The sequence below is a fragment of the Panthera uncia genome, assembly GCF_023721935.1.
Source record: "Panthera uncia isolate 11264 chromosome B3 unlocalized genomic scaffold, Puncia_PCG_1.0 HiC_scaffold_1, whole genome shotgun sequence".
NCBI classification, from domain to species: domain Eukaryota; kingdom Metazoa; phylum Chordata; class Mammalia; order Carnivora; family Felidae; genus Panthera; species Panthera uncia.
Window position 1 is genome coordinate 113,016,928 of NW_026057582.1, and position 21,357 is coordinate 113,038,284.

At 50.2% G+C, this 21,357-nt stretch overlaps 1 protein-coding gene across 1 annotated transcript; it reads left to right on the forward strand.

The window, feature by feature from the left end:
• The first annotated feature begins 16,295 nt into the window (after positions 1-16,295).
• Positions 16,296-20,738, forward strand: LOC125910173 (cytochrome P450 1A2). The gene is made up of 6 exons (XM_049613901.1): positions 16,296-17,114; positions 17,645-17,780; positions 18,257-18,346; positions 18,525-18,648; positions 19,566-19,652; positions 20,378-20,738. The coding sequence occupies exons 1-6, from the start codon at positions 16,296-16,298 to the stop codon at positions 20,673-20,675; spliced, it is 1,554 nt and encodes a 517-aa protein (XP_049469858.1). The 3' UTR covers positions 20,676-20,738.
• The last annotated feature ends 619 nt before the right edge of the window (positions 20,739-21,357 follow it).

The following is a 21,357-nucleotide window of genomic DNA, read 5'->3' on the forward strand; positions in this document are numbered from 1 at the left end:
GGGCTCGCGTGAGAAGCGCGGCGACCCCAGCCTCGAGGTTACCGGGGCCGGAAGGCCAGAGGCGCCGATGGGCTGGCTCCGTTCGCCAAGAGCCCCCAGAGCCCGGGCGACTAGTTGAAGTCTGAGCTCCCGGACAGACCGGCAGGAATGCATGGAAACCTGCGGTGGCAGTCTCGCTGAGGGCTCACTGGCTCTCACTAGCTCTAGGGCCACTTTGGAATACTGTAAACCAGAGGTACTTTCGGCCGGGACCCACCCGCCCTCGAGGTTCCCTCTTGACTCCCGGGGTTGCTAGCGTGTTGGCGGGACGGAGAAATCGGGAGGCGACTGGGGCTGCGCGGCTAGCTCCCGGTGGCCGAGGAAAGGAGGACCCTCGGGCCGGGCAGGGGAGGGGGCCCAGGGACCGAGGAGCCGGGCGCCAGGCGCTGATGCCTCCCCAGGCTAGCGTGCACGTGTCTGGTACATCCCTCCAGGGGGCAGAGGTCACGCGGCCCATCCCTGCCCCACCTGGCCGGGGGCACGATGCCCGGGAGTTGCGTGAGAAGGGCTCGGAGACCTGCGCAACCACCCAACAGCCCAATTCCCAAGCTCGGGTACCGGCAAAGTCACGCGAAGGGGGCGGGGAGTCGAGGGCGGGGCTCTTAAAGAGCCAGTCCCTAGCGAGCTTGGAGGTGAGGGTGGAGCGGGAGTAGCCGCGAAGCCTCGGGTGCACGACCGGATTGGGGGGCGGGTGCGGTGCAAAGGGCCCAGGTTTGCGTGCGGAGCTGGGCTTTTGCCTCCAAGCAGGCGCCTGCGTGTGTCCGTATTCGTGGCCCACGCCTGGGGGCAGACACGCAGACCCAACGCCTGGCTGGCTGCCTCGAACGCTGTCCTCGCCCTTGCCAAGCCTCCCTCCATAGAATGTGCAGGGAGAAAAAGTTGTATTTGCGTGTCTAGCTCAACCTGTCCCAAACTAATCACGTCACCCGCCCTCCCCATCGTGCTCCCAAACCCAGCAAATGGCACCGCCATCCCCTGGCCCAACCAAAACCAGAGCCTCCTCCCCTCTGAGGTTCCCTCACCTTGCGCTCTACTCATGCACGCATTGGACAAATATTTACCAGACCCCTACTATGTGGCAGGCGCCGTTTTGGATGCTGGCGACTGATATAAAAGTGAACAGAACTGACACCGCTCCTGCTCACACGGAACTTATGTTGGTGGCCCCCGGAGTGGGGTGGGGTCGGTAATGCACAGAGAATGTCAGAGGGTGAAAAGTAAAAGAAGGGGTAGGAATCACGTTGGGGAAAATTGCCATTCAAAATAGGGTGGTCAGGGGCGCCCGGCTGGCTCAGTTGGTGGAGCATGCGACATTTGATCTCGTGGGTTGAGAGTTCAAGCCCCATGTTTGGCGTGGAACCTACTTTAAGAAAAATAGGGTGATCAGAGAAGGCCTCACTGAGAGAATGACACTGAGCAGAGGCAGGTGTGTGGAATCAAGACTCAAGACGCACCGATATCTGGAAGCAGAGTGCACGGGGCTGAGGAAACAGCAAGTTCAAAGGACCCTGACGGTGGTCTTTGGGAGGGAGCAGTACCAGGGGCACTAGAAACGTCTCCTCCATGTGAGATGGACACATTGTGGGGTCTGAGACAAGGAAGATCACTCTGGCTACTGTACTGAGAATAGACCACGTGGAGGACACACTTCTCCACCTTAACATCTGTCCAGCCCTGCTGTGTCTTTGGCCAGGACCCCAGCATTGCTCCCTATTGTTAAAATGGCCTCCAAACCTGGTTCCCACTTGCCTGTGGCTCCCTCCGATTCCTTCTCTAGCCTGTTGGATCCAGAATGGTCTTTCCAAAAATGGAAAATCTCATTGTCACAACCATGCCCCTTCAGTAGCCCCCATCTGAACAAACCCCAGAATCTTTAGCAGAACCTACCTGGCCTGCACCTCGACTTCTAATCTCCCCTATTTGAAATCTCAGCTAAAACATCACTTTCTTTGGGAAGCCCCTACCCCACCCCAAATCCTCCCCACAGCTAGTTTGGGGTCTCCTGATCTGGTCTTCCAACACTCCGCTCCCCCCGCCCCGTGGTGATTCTCAGAACACTTGACCCCTGCTAGGACCCCAACCCAACTCGTCATTCCTGCCTCCATGCCCTAACACAAGACAAACACCAACCTGGGAGAAACAGATTGCTAAGTCAAGGCCTTGCAAGATATTAATAATTGGTAAAGGAGTTAGATCCGCTGGGTGATATTTTTTTTTTAATTTTTTTCCAACGTTTATTTATTTTTGAGAGACAGAAAGAGACAAAGCGTGAGGAGGGGAGGGGCAGAGAGAGGGGGAGACACAGAATCCGAAGCAGGCTCCAGGCTCTGATCTGTCAGCACACAGCCCGATGCAGGGCTGGAACCCACAAACCATGAGATCACGACCTGAGCCAAAGTCAGACACTTAACTGACTGAGCCACCCAGACGCCCCTACCTGGGTGATATTGAGCCCTAATGCTATAATAGTGGAATTTAAGCAAAAGGACAGGCGGGAGACAAGGGAGGTATGGGCTTCCATTCTGCCTAGCATCCTTCCATTCATTCCACCTTTGTACCGCCGGCTCAGCCTGAGGAGCTTCATGGCACCCAGTAAAGGTCTGTCCTTTAATCTCAGTTGGAGCTGGAGCAACAGAGAGTGGAAAGAACCCATATGGAAACTGTGACAAGGGAGCAAAGAGCAAGGCACCCCCAGATCCCTATCCTGCTCTGCAACCCAGTCTCTCCCTTTGGCTTCCCAGAATCCCCGCCAATGCCCTAGCTCTAGAAAATCATGGCAGCCTGCTCATCAGGGATGGAGACTGTCTGCTGGGGCTCCTGACCAGGGAGCCAGCAAACTCCTCTTGGTAGAAGATGCTTTGCTCACATTCTCTAAGGGGCTCTTGACCCCAGAGAAATTCATTAGCTAATTAAGCCAATTTCTTTCCCACTTCTCAGGCACTTTGAGCTGGAGAGACTGACACCAGAACGAAGGCCCAAGGACATGTGGTAAATCAGAGTCCAGAACTCTGGCCTCTTCCTTCCTGGCCAGGGCTCTACCCACCATGATTTATTATCCCAGATTACCAGCAAAGCCTCAGGGGTCCAAAGGTGGACAGGCTCAGCCCCTGGATCAGGGGCCCCCATTTCCCCATACTCCTGGACAAGAGTCTGGAGCACTGGGGTGACAGGAGGCATTGCACTTCTCATCAGCAAGCCCTGTCTCAGTGAATAGCCCACAAGACAAAGGGGCCTCCAAATCACCAGGCAGAGAAAGAGGGAGGCAAGGCAGGTGGCTAGAGAGCCTTGGCATGGAGCTGAACAGCCCATCCTGGGTCAAAGTTTACATGCCTTTGCGTGAGAAGATCTTTGGCTAGGATTCCCTAGCAATCGATTGGTCTGATACCAGGAACATGGGGGCGGGGGGGGGCAGTGAGGAGGGGGAAAGGGCTCTGGGCTGAGGGTCTTGGTCCAGCCAAGAGTGTTTGGTCAGCACTGCTGAAGGCAGTGTAGTAGGGGGATGGGACAGCAAGACTCACAAGAAACCCCTACCCCATGGTGGAGACGGGGTTGATGCCCCAAACATAGCCTGTGCGGAATCTGGAAGCGCTCCGGGAGCTGAGAAAAAGTTGAGACCCTGGGGTGGGGGGCAGGTAAGGGGACTCTGCTGGAGGGTAGAGTAAGAAGAGTAGAGGAGGGGTATTCCTGGCCTGCGGAGGGGACATAGCACCAACGAGGCACGGTAGCGGGAGGTTGGGGTGAGGCTGTGGAACAAGAGTAGGGTGTGAGTGGATGTGGAGCACCGGGACTCGCCTCCCAATGTGTCTTCGCCCTCGACCACACTGAGCTCTGAACCCTAAGCACCTTCACCTCTCCTACCTGTGCCCCGACAGCCAGACAGACTTGGTTTGCAGGATCCAGGGCTCAGATGGGGCAGTGCCCCCCGGCTCCCTGGCCCTTGGCTACTCTAGTTTGGGCGACAACACTTTCCCACAAAACCTACTGAACTGGTATGACTATTAAAAGTGCCCTCTCTCACTCTCCTCTCACTCTCCTCTCAGAGACTTATGGCTTGGACCATAAGTCATATGATTACCCCAGTGTTAGTGGATATCTGAGGGGTTTTGTGTGCCCAGCATCCATTCTCTCTTCTTCTGGAAGTACCACTTTGATTGTCCTTTGAGGACTACCTCACTTCTATTCTTAGCCAGTAGGTTTGGCCATCAGTCTGGCACATGACTGAGGCCAGTGAGAGCGTTACAGATGTTTTTATGAAATTGCTGGAAAAGAGAAGTTCTCTTTCTGCCAGGGGCGGCCAAGCTAGTAGGAAAATAAGTCTGGGGCTACCAGTGGCCATGTTTAAAGGAGGCCTACTTTAGAATGACGTCCATTCAGGGGAAAGCAAAGCTGAGAGATGAGGAGAGATGGCCCAGGTCAGGCATCCTACCATATGCTCCCTTCACTTCTGTCCGGGGCCAGCATCTGGGCAAGGCCACACTGCTGGCCACAGGGCCGCGATCACCAGAAGTCCTCACTTTCTTTCAGTTTCAAAGCCTCCTGGCTCCTCTCAACAGGGCCACAACCAGGCCCCCCCAATAATCAGCAGAAAGCAGGCTCTGTGGGGGCCCTCCGCAGAGATAGACCTCTGCAGGATCAGGACAAGAGATCTCCATGTTTTGATAGATGGGGAAAGGCTGGGAAGGTACAGACCCTGTGACACTGCACAGAGAAGGCTGGGGGTGGGGGAAGGTGCCCAGGGGTTCCGGGCTAACTCTGGAGGGCAGTGGAGATGAAGGCAGCCCTTCTTTTCGCCTTTTTCTCTTCTTCCTCCAATGGCATCTGATATGATTAATTTAGATCCATATTACATAGCAGAGCTTGACTAATTCTACTCAGCTTGGCAGTTGCCTTTACTGCTAGGGGATGTTTGCCAAGCCAGTGCATTGTGAAAACAGCCTTGCAGGGAAATGTTTGACTAGCTAAAGGGCATGTTCAGCACACTCAGGGAAATGCTCTGATCTCCCGTTAGAGATGCCCTTTGAATAAACACAGAGGTTTGCTGAGAGCTAACGTTCTTGTCCTCTTATCAAAGCAAGGCCTCTGCTTTGTCAGCCAGATGTTCCTGGATGACCTCCCACTGTCTGTGCCAAGGAGGAGGTCTCATTCAGACCTATGGGGCACAGCCCGGCTGCACCGCTAGCCAGAGACAGGCCACTCAACCAACTTAGCAACCCTTTCCCAACTGCCCCGCCTCTTGTAGGCGCCCAGTAGCCACTCTTCCCACCTTGAGTTTTCCTCCTTTCTCACACCGCCCCCAGCCCCAGTTTTGTGCAAGTACCCTTCCTCTTCCTTTCCAGAGCTATGTGCCTCTGGAGGAGGCTGACCCTAGCCCCCCAGCCGCGGGTACTGTGTCCTGGCTGCTTTGAACCACTCATTATGGCTCCAGTTGCCTTGCTGGTGATTGGATTAAACACAGATCTGTACTATGATTCTGGCTAATGAGATCTGGAGAAATCTGGTAAATTCTAGGACTCCATCTGGTGAAGGAAGACTGGTTAATGATAACAACGCATCTTCAATAAAACCTTCAGAAAGAAAGGAAAATGTTTTGTGGACCATTTGTGTTGTCTCGTGTATGAAACAAGGTCCAGTAGAGGTGGCTGTCAAGCTGTGGCCTACTGTAGCGACTTTGCTAGGCTGTGTGAGAAAAAATACCCCAGCCTCACTCTCTTGCCACCCTCCCATCTCAGGCCAGCGCCTCCCATTGACTGAACCCAACAAGGAGCCAGAGGATGGTGGTGGGAGGCGGGCACTGATATAGTCTGCAGTGGTTAACCTCTCCGTGCACAGAGCAAGGGGGTGGGGGTGGGTCTGGAGGACAAAGAGGAGTTTCAGTGAGTCTGCGATGATCTCATTCCTCTGTTTGCCTGCTTGTTGTCAGTCTCCTCTGTGAAGGCAGGGGGCCTGTCTTCTTCACTGCTGTACGTTTTCTCCCAGAACAGGAGCCGGCAGCATGATCTATGCTCAATAAATATGGCCGAACATCCGCTAATGACAGGCACTGTACTAAAAACTGAGTTGTCTGGTCTAGAAAGGAAGAATGAAACCAAGCAATGTGACACCGGGGTATTAGTGCCATGGAGAGTTTGGCCCAAAAGAGGAGGATCCGAACCAGAGTAAGGGGTCAGGCTGGCCCAGAGGAGGTGGGGCTGGAGCTAAGGTTTGGAGAATTTGCTCTACTGGAGAGATGAGAATCCTTTGTCATTAATGCATCACAATATCGTAATGTAAGTAAGCATTTCTAACCTGGAAGCAATGCTTTTCCTGGAGGGTGTTTGTTGGATGGGGAAGAAGTGGTTGGAAGAGGATAGGGTGTTCCAGGCAGAGGGAAGAGCATGTGTGAAAGCACAGAGGCAGGCAACAAGAAGGATAAATGGTACCTCTGACTGGCGGGAAAGACGCCTAAGAAGGAGGGGACGGTGGGAAGTGAGGAGAGGAGTGAACAGAAAATGGCTCACATGCTGAACTGAGTTTGAAATTTGTTTCAAATGTCTTAAGAAATTACTAAAGGCTTTGGGGGCACCTGGCCGGCTCAGTCTGTGGAACATGCCGCTCTGGATCTCCGGGTCATGAGTTTGAGCCCCATGTTGGGTGGAGAGATTACTAAAGAAAAAATTGAACAGGGATATGACACGCTCAGACCTGCAATTCAACAAGTTCACTTGGGTGGTGGTATGGAGCTCAGACTGGAGGGATGAGTCGAGGAGGGAGCCAAGAAGGGTGCTGGCCAATACAGCAACCCTGAGCCACATGCGGCTACTTCCATTTAGAATTAAATGGAATTTAAAAAATAAATAAATTAAATTAAATTAAATTAAATGGAATTTAAAAATAAATTAATTTAATTTAAGGGAATTAAAAAATTAATTAAATTAAATTAAATGGAATTAAAATTCAGTATGTTAGGGGTGCCTGGGTGGCTTAGTCAGTGGAGCGTCGGACTCTTGATTTTGGTTCAGGTCATGATCTCACTGTTTGTGAGACTGAGCCTCTCATCAGACTCTACAGTAACAACACTGACAGTGCAGAGCCTGTTTGGGATTCTCCCTCTCTCTCTCTGCCCCTCCCCTGCTTGCGTTCTCTCTCTCTCTCTCTCTCTCTCTCTCTCTCTCTCTTTCTCTCTCTCTCAAAAATAAATAAATAAACACTTAATAAAAAAATAAAATTCAGTATCTCAGTTGCACTAACCACATTTCAAGTGCTTGATAGCAGCTTGTGGCTCGTGGCTACCCTATCGGATAGCACAGACGCAGAACATTCTACCACCACAGAAAGTTCTGTTGGACAGCACTGGCTTAGAGGCAGTGAGATCAAGTAGGAGATTCCCGCAAAAGCGAGGGCAGGAAGTGGTGTGGACAGCCTTCTGCAGACAGTGCCACAGTAACAGAGAGAAGGAGCAAGGCTTAAGAGGTATTTAGGCAGTAGGATCTTGAGAATCCAGCTGGTGGTGAAGGATTCCTGAGTTTCTGGCTGGGCTGATGATCCAGAGGGAAGGTGTGTGGGCAGGGAGGTGACATGATTCATGTGGGCATGATAAGGGTGCTGTGGGAGGGGGCTCCTGGGTGGACCCATGCAGCAGGTGATTGGATGTCCAGAACTGAAGCTCCAGATCCATATCTCATAGATCGTGAGACTCCCTCCCTAGATTTCATTATCCACCTGTGTCCAGCAAGGTCTCCTTCTCTGCCAGATCTGGGCACAGAGATGAATGGGACTCAGCCCCTGCCTTCAAGGGGCCCACAGTCTCTGCTGGAGTTTAGGTGAGATGACGGGCCAGCCAAAAACTACAGCTCCTTGTGGCCAGAGCTGTGGCAGAAGTGAGAATGGGATGATGAGAGGCACAGAGAAGGACTCACCCCACAAGGAGCAGAAAAGGGGCTGCCAATTGCTGAGTCCTGACCACCAACCAGGCTGATGACTGTGCACTGAACAAATTTGTTGAGTGATGGAGGAGTGCCCTTCACCCTTCCCCTCACCTTAACCTTAGCCACACTCTGCACTTTCCTGGAATCCTTTCATCAGGATAGGACTGCTGTGAAGCTAAAACAGAGACAGCCAACATTAAGTATGCAGCACAGAGCCTGGGCCATAGTAGGTGCTCAGCAAATTTTAACTGTCAGGATTATTACTTGAAATTTCCATAGAACTGATGCAGGAAATGCCCAAAGCAGAGTGTTCACAAAGCTCTCATGCAGGTTAGCACTCTTACTTGTGAACACTAATGGATTCAACAAATCTTGCTCTGAATACATGTTGTGTGCCAGTTTTGGTGCTGGAAACTAGAGGTAAGGAGAAAAGCAGAGGCTACCTCGACCCTTAAGCTCATAGTCCAAAGGGGAGACAGCATGAAGGGAGCTGTCAAGGAGAGCAGTGTGAGGCCTGGGGGAACTCAGAGGAGCAGTGTGGTGACAGCTCAGCAGGGTATAGAATGATGAGCAGGAACTGGCCAGAGAACACGGGGTAGCCGTGAGTTTCGAGCAAAGGGATCAACATATGGAGAAAGACAATGGAGGTGGGCTGGGGGTATGCTGGGGGCTCATGGCAGCAAACAGAGCCATAGAGGTGAGCAACAGCTGCCTCTGAAGCCTTTGGGTGCTAAGCAAAGGAGTCTGGTTTTTATCCTGAAATCTGAGAAACATCAAGGGATTTTAAAAAGGGAAGTAGTCAATACGCTCTCCAGAATGGACAAAATGAAAAATGTGAACAGTAGTCCATGGTGGTGTGTGCATGAGAAGCATGCACCCTCACACACAGCTGGTGGACGTACCTATTGGTTCAAGTACTTTGGAAAATTGTTTGGTAGAATCCACTAGCACGGAACCTATGTCTAGCCTATGATGTAGCATGTCCTCTTATGGCTTTATACGTAGCAGAAATACATACAGAAATATGTGTAAGAACGCTCTCAACATTCAGGCTCATCATAGTCCGAGATGGAAAACAACCCAAACATCAATCAGCAGTTGAATGGATAAATAAATTGCGTGTTCATGTTATAATGGAACAGCATACAGCAAGGGGAACGAACTACAACCACATCCAACTTGTGAATAAATCTCATAAATGGATGGAAAGGGACGAAGGTAGATACAAAGGAGTACGCACTGACTGCTCAGTTAGACACTTAAAAGTGGTTGGAATGAGTTTTATGATTTTTTATTTTATATTTTACCATAATAGAAAAAGTAAAAACAAATTCATAGAACCATACAATTCATAGAGCAGAGGTCACTCTAATGTAAACAATGGACTTTAGTTAATACTGATGTATCAGTATTCATTCACCAGTTGTAACAAATCATGCTAATGGGAGGTGTTGATCATAGGGGAAAGGGGGAGTGGAGGTAGGGGGGTATATGGCAGTTTTCTCTACTTTCCACTCAATTTTTCTATAAAGTTAGACTATTATAAAAAATAAAATCTACTGGGGGCTCAGTCAGTTAAAATTCAGACTCTTGATTTCGGCTCAAGTCACGATCCCAAGGTTGGGGGATGGAGCCCCACATTGGGCTCCATACTGAATGTGGATCCTGCTTGGGATTCTCTCTCTCTCTCTGTCTCTCTCTCTCTCACTCTCTCTCTTTCTTTCTCTCTCTCTCTCTCTCTCTCTCTCTCTCTCTCTTTCTCTCTCTCCTCTGCCCCTCTCCCTTTCTCTAAAGAAAATCTATTAACTAAAAATATTACAGGACAGGGGCACCTGGGTGGCTCGATCAGTTAAGCATCCGACTCAGGTCATGATCTCGAGGTTCATGCATGCTGACAGCTCAGAACCTAGAGCCTGCTTCAGATTCTGTGTCTCCCTCTCTCTCTGACCCTCTCCCACTCACATTCTGTCTCTGTCTCAAAAATAAAATAAACACTTAAAAACATTTTTTAAATATTCCATGACAAAAAAAAAAAAAGAGTAGACACAGCATAATTTCATTTATATAAAGAACAAACACAGGGGCACCTGGGTGGCTCAGTTGGTTAAGTGTCCAACTTCAGCTCAGGTCATGATCTCACAGTTTGTGGGTTCAAGCCCCGTGTCAGGTTCTGTGCTGACAGCTCAGAGCCTGGAGCCTATTTCAGATTCTGTGTCTCCTTCTCTCTCTGCCCCTCCCCCAGTCGTGCTCTGTCTCTGTCTCAAAAATAAACATTAAAAAATTTTTTTAAAAAAGAACAAACACAGACAAGACTAACCTGCAGTCTTAGAAGTTGGGGTGATGGCTTCCCTCAGGGTAGGAGCACAAGGGGGTTTCTAGGGTGCTGGTAACATTCTGTTTCTTGATTTGAGGGCTGGTTACATGGGTTTGTTAAATCCGTAAAAATTCATCAAGCTGTACACAATATCTACACTTTTCAGTGTGGATCTTATAATTAATTAAAAGTTTTAAGATTTTTATTAAAAATAAGATAGCCTGTTGCATAGAAGTTCAAATATCTTATGTAGATACTCCATCCTCAAGGTTGGGGGTGGGGAGCAGAACTCTCCACTCTGGAGGTGTGGGCTGCTCACAGGGACTTCTTTCCAAAGAGCACAGTATAGAAGTGGGGTGGGGGGGGAGGAGTGACTCACCATGGAAAAACTTGACAAACTCCACTTCAACCGGCTGATCAAAGTCAACATCAACCATCCTGAGCCAAGCTGACAATATGTAGCCTTGACATGATGTGACAAAGATGACACTTTTCTTCTGTGGTCTTCTACAAATAACCCATAGTCCCAGCATCAAACAGATTCCAACACTGGGCCTCCTGTGGAATAACAGACCAGTACTCCTGAGAACTGTCAAGGCCATCAAAAAAGATACTCTGAGAAACGTCACAACCTAGGGGAGCTTAACGATGGCTCAGTGTAATATGGGGTCTTCCTTGATGGGATAGTGGAACAGAAGGAGACATCAGGCAAAAACTAAGGAGATCTGAATAAAGTATGACTTTTTAATTAAAGAATTAGAGTGAGAGAGATGGAGAGGGAAATAAAGGTAGAGGGGATGAGGAAGGAAAGGAAGGAAGGAAGGAAGGAAGGAAGAAAGTAGGAAGGACAGGAGGGAGGGAGGAGAGACACCCACAGAAAGAAAGAGAGAAATATTTAATTTTCTGTAAAACTTAGCCTAACCTCAAACTTTAATCTTTCTTTTTAGTGTTTATTTATTTTTGAGAGAAAGCATGGGGGAGGAGCAGAGAGAGAGGGAGACTAGAGGATCCGAAGAGGGCTCTGCGCTGACAGCAGAGAGCCCAATGCGGGACTCGAACTCACGATCCTTGATATCAGGACCTGAGCCAAAGTCAGACACTCAACCGACTGAGCCATCCAGGTGCCCCAAACCTTCATCTTTTTATTGCGCAAGCTGAACCCAGTAGAGATACAGACAGAAAACCGCTTTCCTTTCTCTCAGCCGTGGATCTTCAAACCCTCTCTGCAGTTGTATCAGACTTCTTGACCTTGGCCCAGCTTGACCACACAGCTTTCCCCAGTTCAATCTAAATCAAAATTTGCTACGGGGCGCCTGGGTGGCTCAGTCAGTTAAGCGTCCGATTTTGGCCTGGGTCATGATCTCACGGTTCGTGGGTTTGGGCCCCGCATTGGACTCAGAGCCTGGAGCCTGCTTCGGATTCTGTGTCTCCCTCTCTCTGCCTCTCCCCTGCTCATGCTATCTCTCTCAAGGAATGAATAAACATTAAAAAAAAATTTTTAATCAAAATTTGCTTCTCACGTCCAATTTAGGGTGTGTTCCCAGCCTCTTGGAGACCTGGCCAGACCCCATGAGGAGAGAATGTTGCTCTGTTTCTGTACTCCTTCCTTCCCCTGCCCTGCTCTTTACTGGCCTCTCCACCAGGGAGGGCAAAGAGGGAAGGTGCTGGAAGAGAAGCCAATCTCTTTGTATTTGCTGGGTGCTATTTATCTTCTCTCTTGGCTAAAGACGCCCTTATGTGTAGCAGATACTCCACTGCCAGCTTTGCATCGGGTGGCTTAGAGTCCCAACTGTCCTCCATATCATAGAGTCCCTAAGTAGCGCATGGACTCTCTGGCTGACCTCTTGCCCGCCCCCAGCTCACTCTCACAGGGTACATTTGCAGCCTGTGGCTGCTGAGGTCCCCTCCCTTCTGCAGTGAGGTCCCATGATGCAGCTTATGTCTAATCCCTTCAGGATGTCTACCCAGCCCTCAGGAGACTCATATCCTGGTACTGCATCCCACTCTGGCCATGCAGACTGCCCTCTGCTGCCCCCACCATCACAGCTGCTCCCCCAAATCCAGGGACACATTTCCAGCAGGTGTATAACATGTTGGTCCGGAGTACAGTCTTCTGAAGGTTTGGGTCTCAGCTCTAATACACTCCTCTGGAACCTAGAGCAAGTTACACAACTTGTCTGTGCCTCTCTTACTCCATTGTAATACAAGAACAGTATTAATTTCGATTCCATGGGATGACTGAGAATGCTTTTTGTTCATATGTGAAAAGCTCTTAGAACAACTGAGTCCATAACTATCAAGCTCTATAAAGTATGTGATAAATATGCAAATGGCACAGTCCTCCTCACCACTGTCCAACCCACCTGGACTCTTGGCCCGAGAAGGAGACGCCATTCTCCGCTCCTTTTTTTTTTAAAGTTTATTTATTTTGAGGTGGGGAGGAGCAGAGAGAGAATCCCAAGCAGGCTCTGAACCATCAGCACAGAGTCGGACACGGGGGCTCGAAACCACAAACAGTGAGATCACCACCTGAGCCGAAATCAAGAGTCAAACACTCAACCCACTGAGCCACCCAGGGACCCCAACAGGTATCCAACTTTCAAACCTTGGGTCTTCTGGACCCTCCTCACTTAGCGCTCTGAGATGGAGAGTTCCTCCTGTCTTCCCCAGGGAGGGAGAGCGAATCACGATGGAAATCCTCACCAAGCAACAGCCCTCTTGCTACCTTAAAGCTCCTTGATAGTCAGTGAACACCCACATACCTTCCCCTAGGACCTTGGATAGCTAACATTTGCCATATCTACTGTCTCTCCTCTCTATATGCATACACCCAGAGACATACATTTTTTCCCATTTTCTTTTTAATGTTTATTTCTTTATTTTGAGAGAGATACTGCATAAACAGGGGAGGGGCAGAGAGACGATCCCAAGCAGACTCCTTGATGTGAACACAGAGCTCAAGGTGGGGTTCAGTCCCACAAACCGTGTGAGATCATGACCTAAGCCAAAATCAAGAGTTGGAAGCTTAACCGACTGAGCCACCCAGAGGCCCCTTAGACATTTTTTAACAGAATTATTTAAAAGTTGAAAAAATCAGGGGCGCCTGGGTGGTTCAGTTGGTTAAGTGTCCAACTTGACCTTAGGTCATGGTCTCACGGTTTGTGAGTTTGAGTGCCACATGGGGCTCTGTGCTGACAGCTAGAAGCCTGGAGCCTGCTTCGGATTCTGTGTCTCCTTCTCTCTCTGCCCCTCCCCAACTTGTGCTCTCTCTCTATCGAAAATAAATAAATGTAGGGGCGCCTGGGTGGCGCAGTCGGTTAAGCGTCCGACTTCAGCCAGGTCACGATCTCGCGGTCCGTGAGTTCGAGCCCCGCGTCAGGCTCTGGGCTGATGGCTCGGAGCCTGGAGCCTGTTTCCGATTCTGTGTCTCCCTCTCTCTCTGCCCCTCCCCCGTTCATGCTCTGTCTCTCTCTGTCCCAAAAATAAATAAAAAACGTTGAAAAAAAAATTAAAAAAAAAAAAAGAAAATAAATAAATGTAAAAAAAAATGTTTTTAAGTTGCAAAAATCATGACACGTCACCCCCAAACACCATAACATTAATCTCCTAAGAAAATTTCCTACAGTACCCTGCCACATAACCACGATGCTACATTCACATCTAAGAAAATTAACATTAATTCCTTAATATCTTCTAATCTCCAATCTATGTTCATGTGCCTCCGGTTGTCCCAAAAATGTCTTCTGTAGCTTTAAAAAATTTTTTTCTTGGGGCGCCTGGGTAGCTCAGACGGTTGAGTGTCTGACTCTTGATTTCTGCTTGGGTCATGATCCCAGGGTCATGGGATCGAGCCCCCCATCAGGCTTTGCACTGGGCATGGAGCCGGAACGTGGAGCCTGTTTGGATTCTCTCTCTCTTTCCCTCTGCCCCTCTTCCCAACTCACACGCTCTCTGTAAAATTAAAAAAAATTTTTTTCCTTTAAATCCAGGGTCCAGTGAAATTTTACATATTGCATTTTTTTTTGTTTTTTTAAAAAATATTTATTTACTTTTGAGAAAGCACAAGAGGGGGAGGGGCAGAGAGAGGGGGACAGAGGATCCAAAGCAGGTTCTACACTGACAGGCTGACAACAGTGAGCCCAATGTGGGGTTCAAACTCATGAACCGCAAGATCATGACCTGAACTGAAGTTGGACACTCAACCAACTGAGCCGCCCGGATGCCCCTACATATTGTATTTGGTTGCTTTGTCTCTTCAGGTTCTTCACTCTAGAAAAGGACCTTTTTTTTAAATGACGTTGACTGTTTTGAAGCCAGTTGCCATGAGGAACCGCCCACAGCATGGATATTCTTCATTTGATTTTAAATTTCTTATCATCTCTTACCAGGAGGGAGGAGGGCAAAGGGGTCACCTTTCAGAATGCAGGGTCCTAAATGTTTTTCAGATTAAAGATTTGGGCTGAAACTCGGAGTTGGCCGGAACACGCCCATTTCTTACGGGGTTTTGCAGCTTGTTGGAAGGGTGCTACAGATCACCATTCCTGAGAGGAGCAGATCAGCCTGGACCAAGTGCCCAGGCAGGGTGCCTCCTCATGGGTGCAGTGGGAGAGGAGACTGAAACAGCCCAGGGGTCTTTTGCTCCTAGATCCTGACCTGCCCTTGAGAGAAAAAAACATTTTGACCCTGGAGCCTGAAAAGAGCTGGACATTCCTCCCCAGGGACATGACAAGACCTGCCTTGGGCCCTGGGTAGCGGGTGCAGCTGAGGGAACCTTGCCCAAGGTCAAGGGCTGACCCTTCTGATTTCATTTGATGACATTGATATCAGGTGACCAGGATGGCCAGGCCAATCTGACAGAGGGTGATGTCTATAAAAGGCCCTTCACCCAGAGACAGAAGCTCCGTGCCAGACTCCATAATCCTGCTGATCTCAAGCACCTGCCTCTACAGGTACCTTTCTTGGGCTCATTTCCCAGTCCCTGGGAAATATCTTGGGAATGAATGGAAAGGAATAGACCCTGAGTTAGGTGTAGGAGGCCTGAGTTCTGGTCCACCCTGACCAGTTCCAGACCTCAGTTTCTACTTATTTATTTATTTATCTTTAGAGAGAGAGAGAGTGGGGGAGAGTTACAGAGGAAGAGAGAGAGAGAGAGAGAGAGAGAGAGAGAATCCAAAGCAGACTCCATTCTCAGTGTGGAGTCCAACACGGGGCTCAATCCCATGACCCTGGGATCATGACCTGAGCTGAAATCAAGAGTTGGAAGCTTAACCAACTGAGCCACCCAAAAGCCCCTCTCCATTTTTATTTTTAAATTTTCTTTCTGTCTCCATTTTTAAATTGGCAACTTGGACTGGGCCATCTCTGATTAGAATGGAGAGATGGGGAGGGGTCCCCACCCGGCACAAGGGCAGCCCTGGCTGTGGCTTGGTTGCAGCCCAATCTCAGTCTCCAAGACTGTGAGAGGGTGGGGACTCAACCTCAGAGGAGGGACTCTCCTTGATCTGGTAAAGAATGCCCCAGGGGAGGAAGCATCACCAGTCATTTGCATGAGCCCTGGGACCCTGGCCCCCTCAGTGTTTGTTGCTGGGTGGGAGCTGTTCCCCTTTCCCTGGGTAGGAGGAGGTATTGGCAGGAAGTCAGCATCGGCAGGGACCCTTTGGCATAATGTCCAGCATAACCTTGAACTGGGGGCTGGCAAGGGTGCTTCCCTGTTTTGAAGTCGTCCATTGCCTCCACTCCAGCCTCAGAATTGGAAATTGAGGTGATGGGCAGATGGGAGCATCAGGGGTAAGAGTTCAGACACTTAGGTTGGGAATTTTGAGTCTCCTTTCCAGGCCTCAGATTCGGTGATGCTCTAAGAGTGAGCTCTTGGGACATGGGACCTACGGTGGATACACTTAAGTCTTTCTGGCATCTAGCTAGGAGCCAAGTACCAATCATGTGCCAGTGTTTATTGACTGAGTGAGTGAATGAACGAGTGAATGGCTCCATCTTGATACTCAACCTGGCTCCTCCTTCTTCCCCAGTAGTTGATACAGATGGCAATATCCCCAACGGCCACAGAGCTTCTCCTGGCCTCCTTTGCCTTCTGCCTGCTGTTCTGGGTGGTCAGGGCCTGGCAGCCTCGGGTTCCCAAAGGCCTGAAGAGTCCACCAGGGCCCTGGGGCTGGCCTCTGCTCGGGCACGTGCTGACCTTGGGGAAGAACCCACATCTGGTGCTGGCAAGGCTGAGCCAGCGTTACGGGGACGTGCTGCAAATCCGCATCGGCTCCACACCCGTGCTGGTGCTCAGTGGCCTGGACACCATCCGGCAGGCCCTGGTGCAGCAGGGTGATGACTTCAAGGGCCGGCCCAACCTCTACAGCTTCAGGCTGGTCACTGATGGCCACAGCATGGCCTTCAGCCCAGACTCTGGACCGGTGTGGGCCGCCCGCAGGCGCCTGGCCCAGAGCGCTCTCAACACCTTCTCCATTGCCTCAGACCCGGCTTCCGCATCCTCCTGCTATCTGGAAGACCATGTGAGCAAGGAGGCCGAGGCCCTCATCAGCAGGTTGCAGGAACAGATGGCAGAGGTCGGGAGCTTCGATCCCCATAGCCAAGTGGTGCTGTCAGTGGCCAATGTCATTGGTGCCATGTGCTTTGGGCAGCACTTTCCTCAGGACAGTGAGGAAAAGCTCAGCCTCATACACAGCAGCAATACATTCGTGGAGAATGCGTCCTCTGGGAACCCTGTGGACTTCTTCCCCATCTTTCAATATATCCCCACCCCTGGCCTGCAGAGATTCAAGGCCTTCAACCAGAAGTTGGTACAGTTCCTGCAGAAAATTATCCAGGAGCACTACCAGGACTTTGACGAGGTGAGCCCAGGGTTTTGGAGCGGCAGGGCCTGGGTGCCATCCCTCTCACTCAGCTTCAAGGTACACACGCAGCTGATATGCTGCTGCCAAGGCCTGGGAAGGCTCTGGAACACCCTGGACTAGCTGTGGGACCTGGAAACAATCCCTTTCCCTCTCTGGCCTCAGTTTCCTCATCCCTCCTGCCTCTCTTTCAGGGTGGCTTGAAGCCCCAGAGATATTTGGCTGTGAATGGGCCCCTGGCAGAGTCCTGCAATGTGGGGGTTGTTGTCTTAAGAAGGCTTTTGTTCTGCAGGAATCTGAATGCTGACAGAGGCTAATCCCCAGCTCAGGTGGCACTTTGCTTCCCAGTACTCACCCCAGCCTCCTCCTTGGAAACTGGACCCTTGGGGTTATTGGGAGGAAGGGTCCCCAGGGCTGCCACCAGCTCCCACTGTAAGCCCAGCTTACTGCCTAGAGGCCAGGGGGAGGTGCCATGTGGAATGGGGCAAGGTTCAGTGGTTGGCCCTGGAAGTGCCAGGGTTGTCCCTAAGCTTGTGTCCTCACAGAACAACATCCAGGACATCACAGGCGCCCTGTTGAAGCACTGTAAGAAGGGCTCCAGAGCTAATGGTGGCCGCATCCCTCACGAGAAGATTGTCAGCCTTATCAACGACATTTTTGGGGCCGGTAGGAGTCAGACCCTTGCGCCTCCATCCATCACTGCCTGCTGTCCACCCACAGACTTGTTCAGCCCCTGAGTCCATCAGATAACTTGCCAACCACATACCAGATGGGTGCAGGACACACAGACACCTGGCCCATGTTCAGGGTCTGAGTCCAGGCCATGCCAACAACTGTCAGTGGAAATTCAACCAAACCCCTCTCTGCCTCTGGGCCTCAGTTTCCCTACCTGAGTAATAAAGGGTTCTCTAGCCTGGAAGTCTGGGTCCCTGTAATTCCAGAAACGAATTCTAAAACCAGTGACCAAATTTGCGGTGAGAAGATCTGTCTCTGCCCTCAGAAAACTCATGGAGTGGGTGGAGAAGGTAGGGGGGAAGAAGGCAGAGAAAGCAATGCTTTGTACATTCATGCTGGGTGTTTGGGGAATGCCGGTTTCTTGTTCTTGGCTTTCTTACTTCCTTACCTTGCACCATGCTGCCCAGGATTTGACACTGTCACAACAGCCATCTCCTGGAGCCTTATGTACCTTGTGACAAATCCTGAGAAACAGAGAAAGATCCAGGAGGAGCTGGGTACGTGGCAGAGATGCATTGGCTGAGAGAAGCCTTGGGATCCCCAGGTGATTTATTCGATCTACACGTGGCCGTTATGGGCCTAACAAGGGATGTAATAGGGACATAATAGGGGACGCAGATGCTATGGAGCAATCAGGACGGCCCTAAGCCCTGTTTGGTCTTCCGTGTTCTACAGACACAGTGGTTGGCAGGGCACGGTGGCCCCGGTTGTCTGACAGACTCCAGCTGCCCTACCTGGAGGCCTCCATCTTGGAGATCTTCCGACACTCCTCCTTCATCCCCTTCACTGTCCCCCACAGGTAAGATCTGTTTATTCTGCCCTGCCACCTTTGAAGTCCTCACCATGTCTCTTCTTCCCATCTTCTCAGCCCTGGCCCTGGCTCAGATCTCGGCATCTCATTTCTGGCCATGTCACCAAGTTCCTCACAGACTCTCAGCCTCTAGTCTGTCCCCCAGCCAGTCCAAGCCTGATCAAACTACCCCACTTTCAAGAGAAAGTCACATTCTTGACCTCAGCTCTCACTCACCTCTGCTCACATTCCCTCCCTGCAAGTACTCTCAGCCCAGCCAGGCTGGCCTCACTGTACCTCACCAGCACGATGAAGCCAACCTCCAATCCTGCTGATGCTGGACCTTCTGCTGGGAATGCCATCTACCCTCTTCTCTGGCTACCAGAATCCTGTGCTTGCCCAAGGTCCATCCTGACACAAACTTCCCCTTCGCTAGCAGGCTTTCTTGACTCAACTGGCTGGCACAGATTCATTCTCTGATATCTTGCAGAACTTTCAGCCGTTTGTCTTTGATAATGTCCTGGGATTTTTCACAATGTCAAGAGAGTTAGTGAACATTTACTTCTACCCATATATTGGTCTAGTCATTCCTGGAGCAAGAGGTCTGACTCCTCAGCCAAGCTGGGAACTCCCGCAGGGCTGGCCCAGACTGCCTTCTTCTTGGCTCCAGAGGATGGCCAAGTGCACAGCCAGATGCACAAAAAAGTTTAGTAAACACTTGCTCGGCTGAAGGTGAAAAACAGGCGCTGAGGAAGGGGAAGGATAACTTCACCGCTTCCCTGCACCTGACATTCCCTCCCAGTGTGGGGTATGGAGACTGTGGCGAGCAAGCTATTGGGCTGGGGCGGAAGTAGGAGAGAATAGTTCCCAAAGACATGCCCCAGTTTTCCTGCCCTGAGCCTGACTGCTCCCTCTTCCTTCCTCAGCACAACAAGGGACACGACACTGAATGGCTTCTACATCCCAGAGAAACACCTTGTCTTCATAAACCAGTGGCAGGTCAATCATGACCAGTGAGTATACATCTCCCACTAAAAAATACGTGAGGCTCAGCAGTCAGGAAGGCTGTCTGTCCCCCTGGGAACTGGTTATATAATAGAGGAATGGGGCCTTGATTGCTATACATAGTCTGTTCTAAGTAACAGACTTTAGGTCCATGTTTCTCAAACTATAGTGCACATAGGAAATGACCAGCAGGTTGGTTAGATTAGGGTGCCTCATCCCCCAAGATTCCACTTTGGGAGGTAAAATGGAGTACCTCAGGTGATTCTGATGGCAATGGCCTGGTGACCTCTCTTTAGAAAATCCCACTCTAGCCTGTAGGTAGAGGGACCATATAATTTACCATCTAAACGGGGGTGCTCCTGAGTGTGAAAAGGGATACTGCCAACAATTCCTCCAAAGCAATAAGCATAAACCAGGATGTACTGTTGATTCCCCTTATATATTGAGTAGGATGGAGATAACATTTTCCTTCTTTTAATTTCTTGTAATTGAAGCATTATTTCTTTAAAATAACAAACTAATATTAAAAAGCACCATTTGCAAGGCCAATCATTTTAGAGAGAGATTTGTAAAAGAAATAAGCATCAAAATACGGTTTGGCCGCTTTCTCCACTCTCTTTTCATTACTCTCGACCTATTCTAACACTTGTACCGTCAACAGAAGTCTCCCCCAGGTCTTTCCTCCCAGGGTCTCCCCCACCCAGAAATCCCATCTCCTCTGTTCCTCTTGCAGAAAGGTGTGGGGAGATCCATTTGAGTTCCGGCCAGAGCGATTCCTCACTGCTGATGGCACTGCCATCAACAAGATCTTAAGCGAGAAGGTGATGATCTTTGGCCTGGGCAAGCGCCGGTGTATAGGGGAGGTCCTGGCCAAGTGGGAGGTCTTCCTCTTCCTAGCCATCTTGCTGCAGCAGCTGGAGTTCAGCGTGCCAGCGGGTGTGAAAGTAGACCTAACTCCCATCTATGGACTGATCATGAAGCACGTCCGCTGTGAGCACGTCCAGGCCTGGCCACGTTTCTCCATCAAGTGAAGACACCAGCATGCCAAGGCAGAGGGAGGGGTGAGGATCACCCATGGGTCCCCAGCCCTTGTTTTTTGCCTTTTTCTTAAATGAAAGCTTTATTGAGGTATAATATACATACCATACAATTCACTTTCTTAAAAGTAGACAATCCAATGGCTTTTAGTATATTCACAGATCTAAGGGGGTTCCTGGATCTAGTTTCAACATGGGGGGGTCCCCACACATACAACACCAAGCAATTCTTGGACACCAACAGGGTGTCCAAGAATTCAACTCAATTCTAACACTGTCTACCCAGAGATAGCATTACACTTCACAGGTTAAGGGCTCAATCCTACAGAACTGCCCCCCACCCCCCACTCCTGACTTTAGTTGCTAGTCACAAGCCCCAAGCTGCTACTTGTGCTTCTGACCAACCAGCTTCAGACTGGGGGTTCCAATGACCTCCCCCTCCTTAGGTTCTTTAATTTGCTAGAGTGGCCCACAGAACTCAGGGAGACACTTACTTATGTTTACCAGTTTATTAAAAGATATGATGAAAGATAGGAATCAGCAGCCAAAGAGATATACAGGGCAAGGTCTGGGGAAGGGGTATAGAACTTCCATGCCCTCTCCAGGCACATCATTCTCCCCAATCTCTGGGTGTTCACCAACATGGAAGCTTTTGATCCCAGTCCTTTTGGGATTT

Bases quoted from the DNA above. Each gene is read 5' to 3' on its own strand.
- LOC125910173 (XM_049613901.1), top strand. From the start codon at position 16,296: ATGGCAATATCCCCAACGGCCACAGAGCTTCTCCTGGCCTCCTTTGCC. The intron at 18,347-18,524 runs GTACGTGGCAGA...CGTGTTCTACAG, and splicing joins AAAGATCCAGGAGGAGCTGG to ACACAGTGGTTGGCAGGGCA. The intron at 18,649-19,565 runs GTAAGATCTGTT...TTCCTTCCTCAG, and splicing joins CCCTTCACTGTCCCCCACAG to CACAACAAGGGACACGACAC.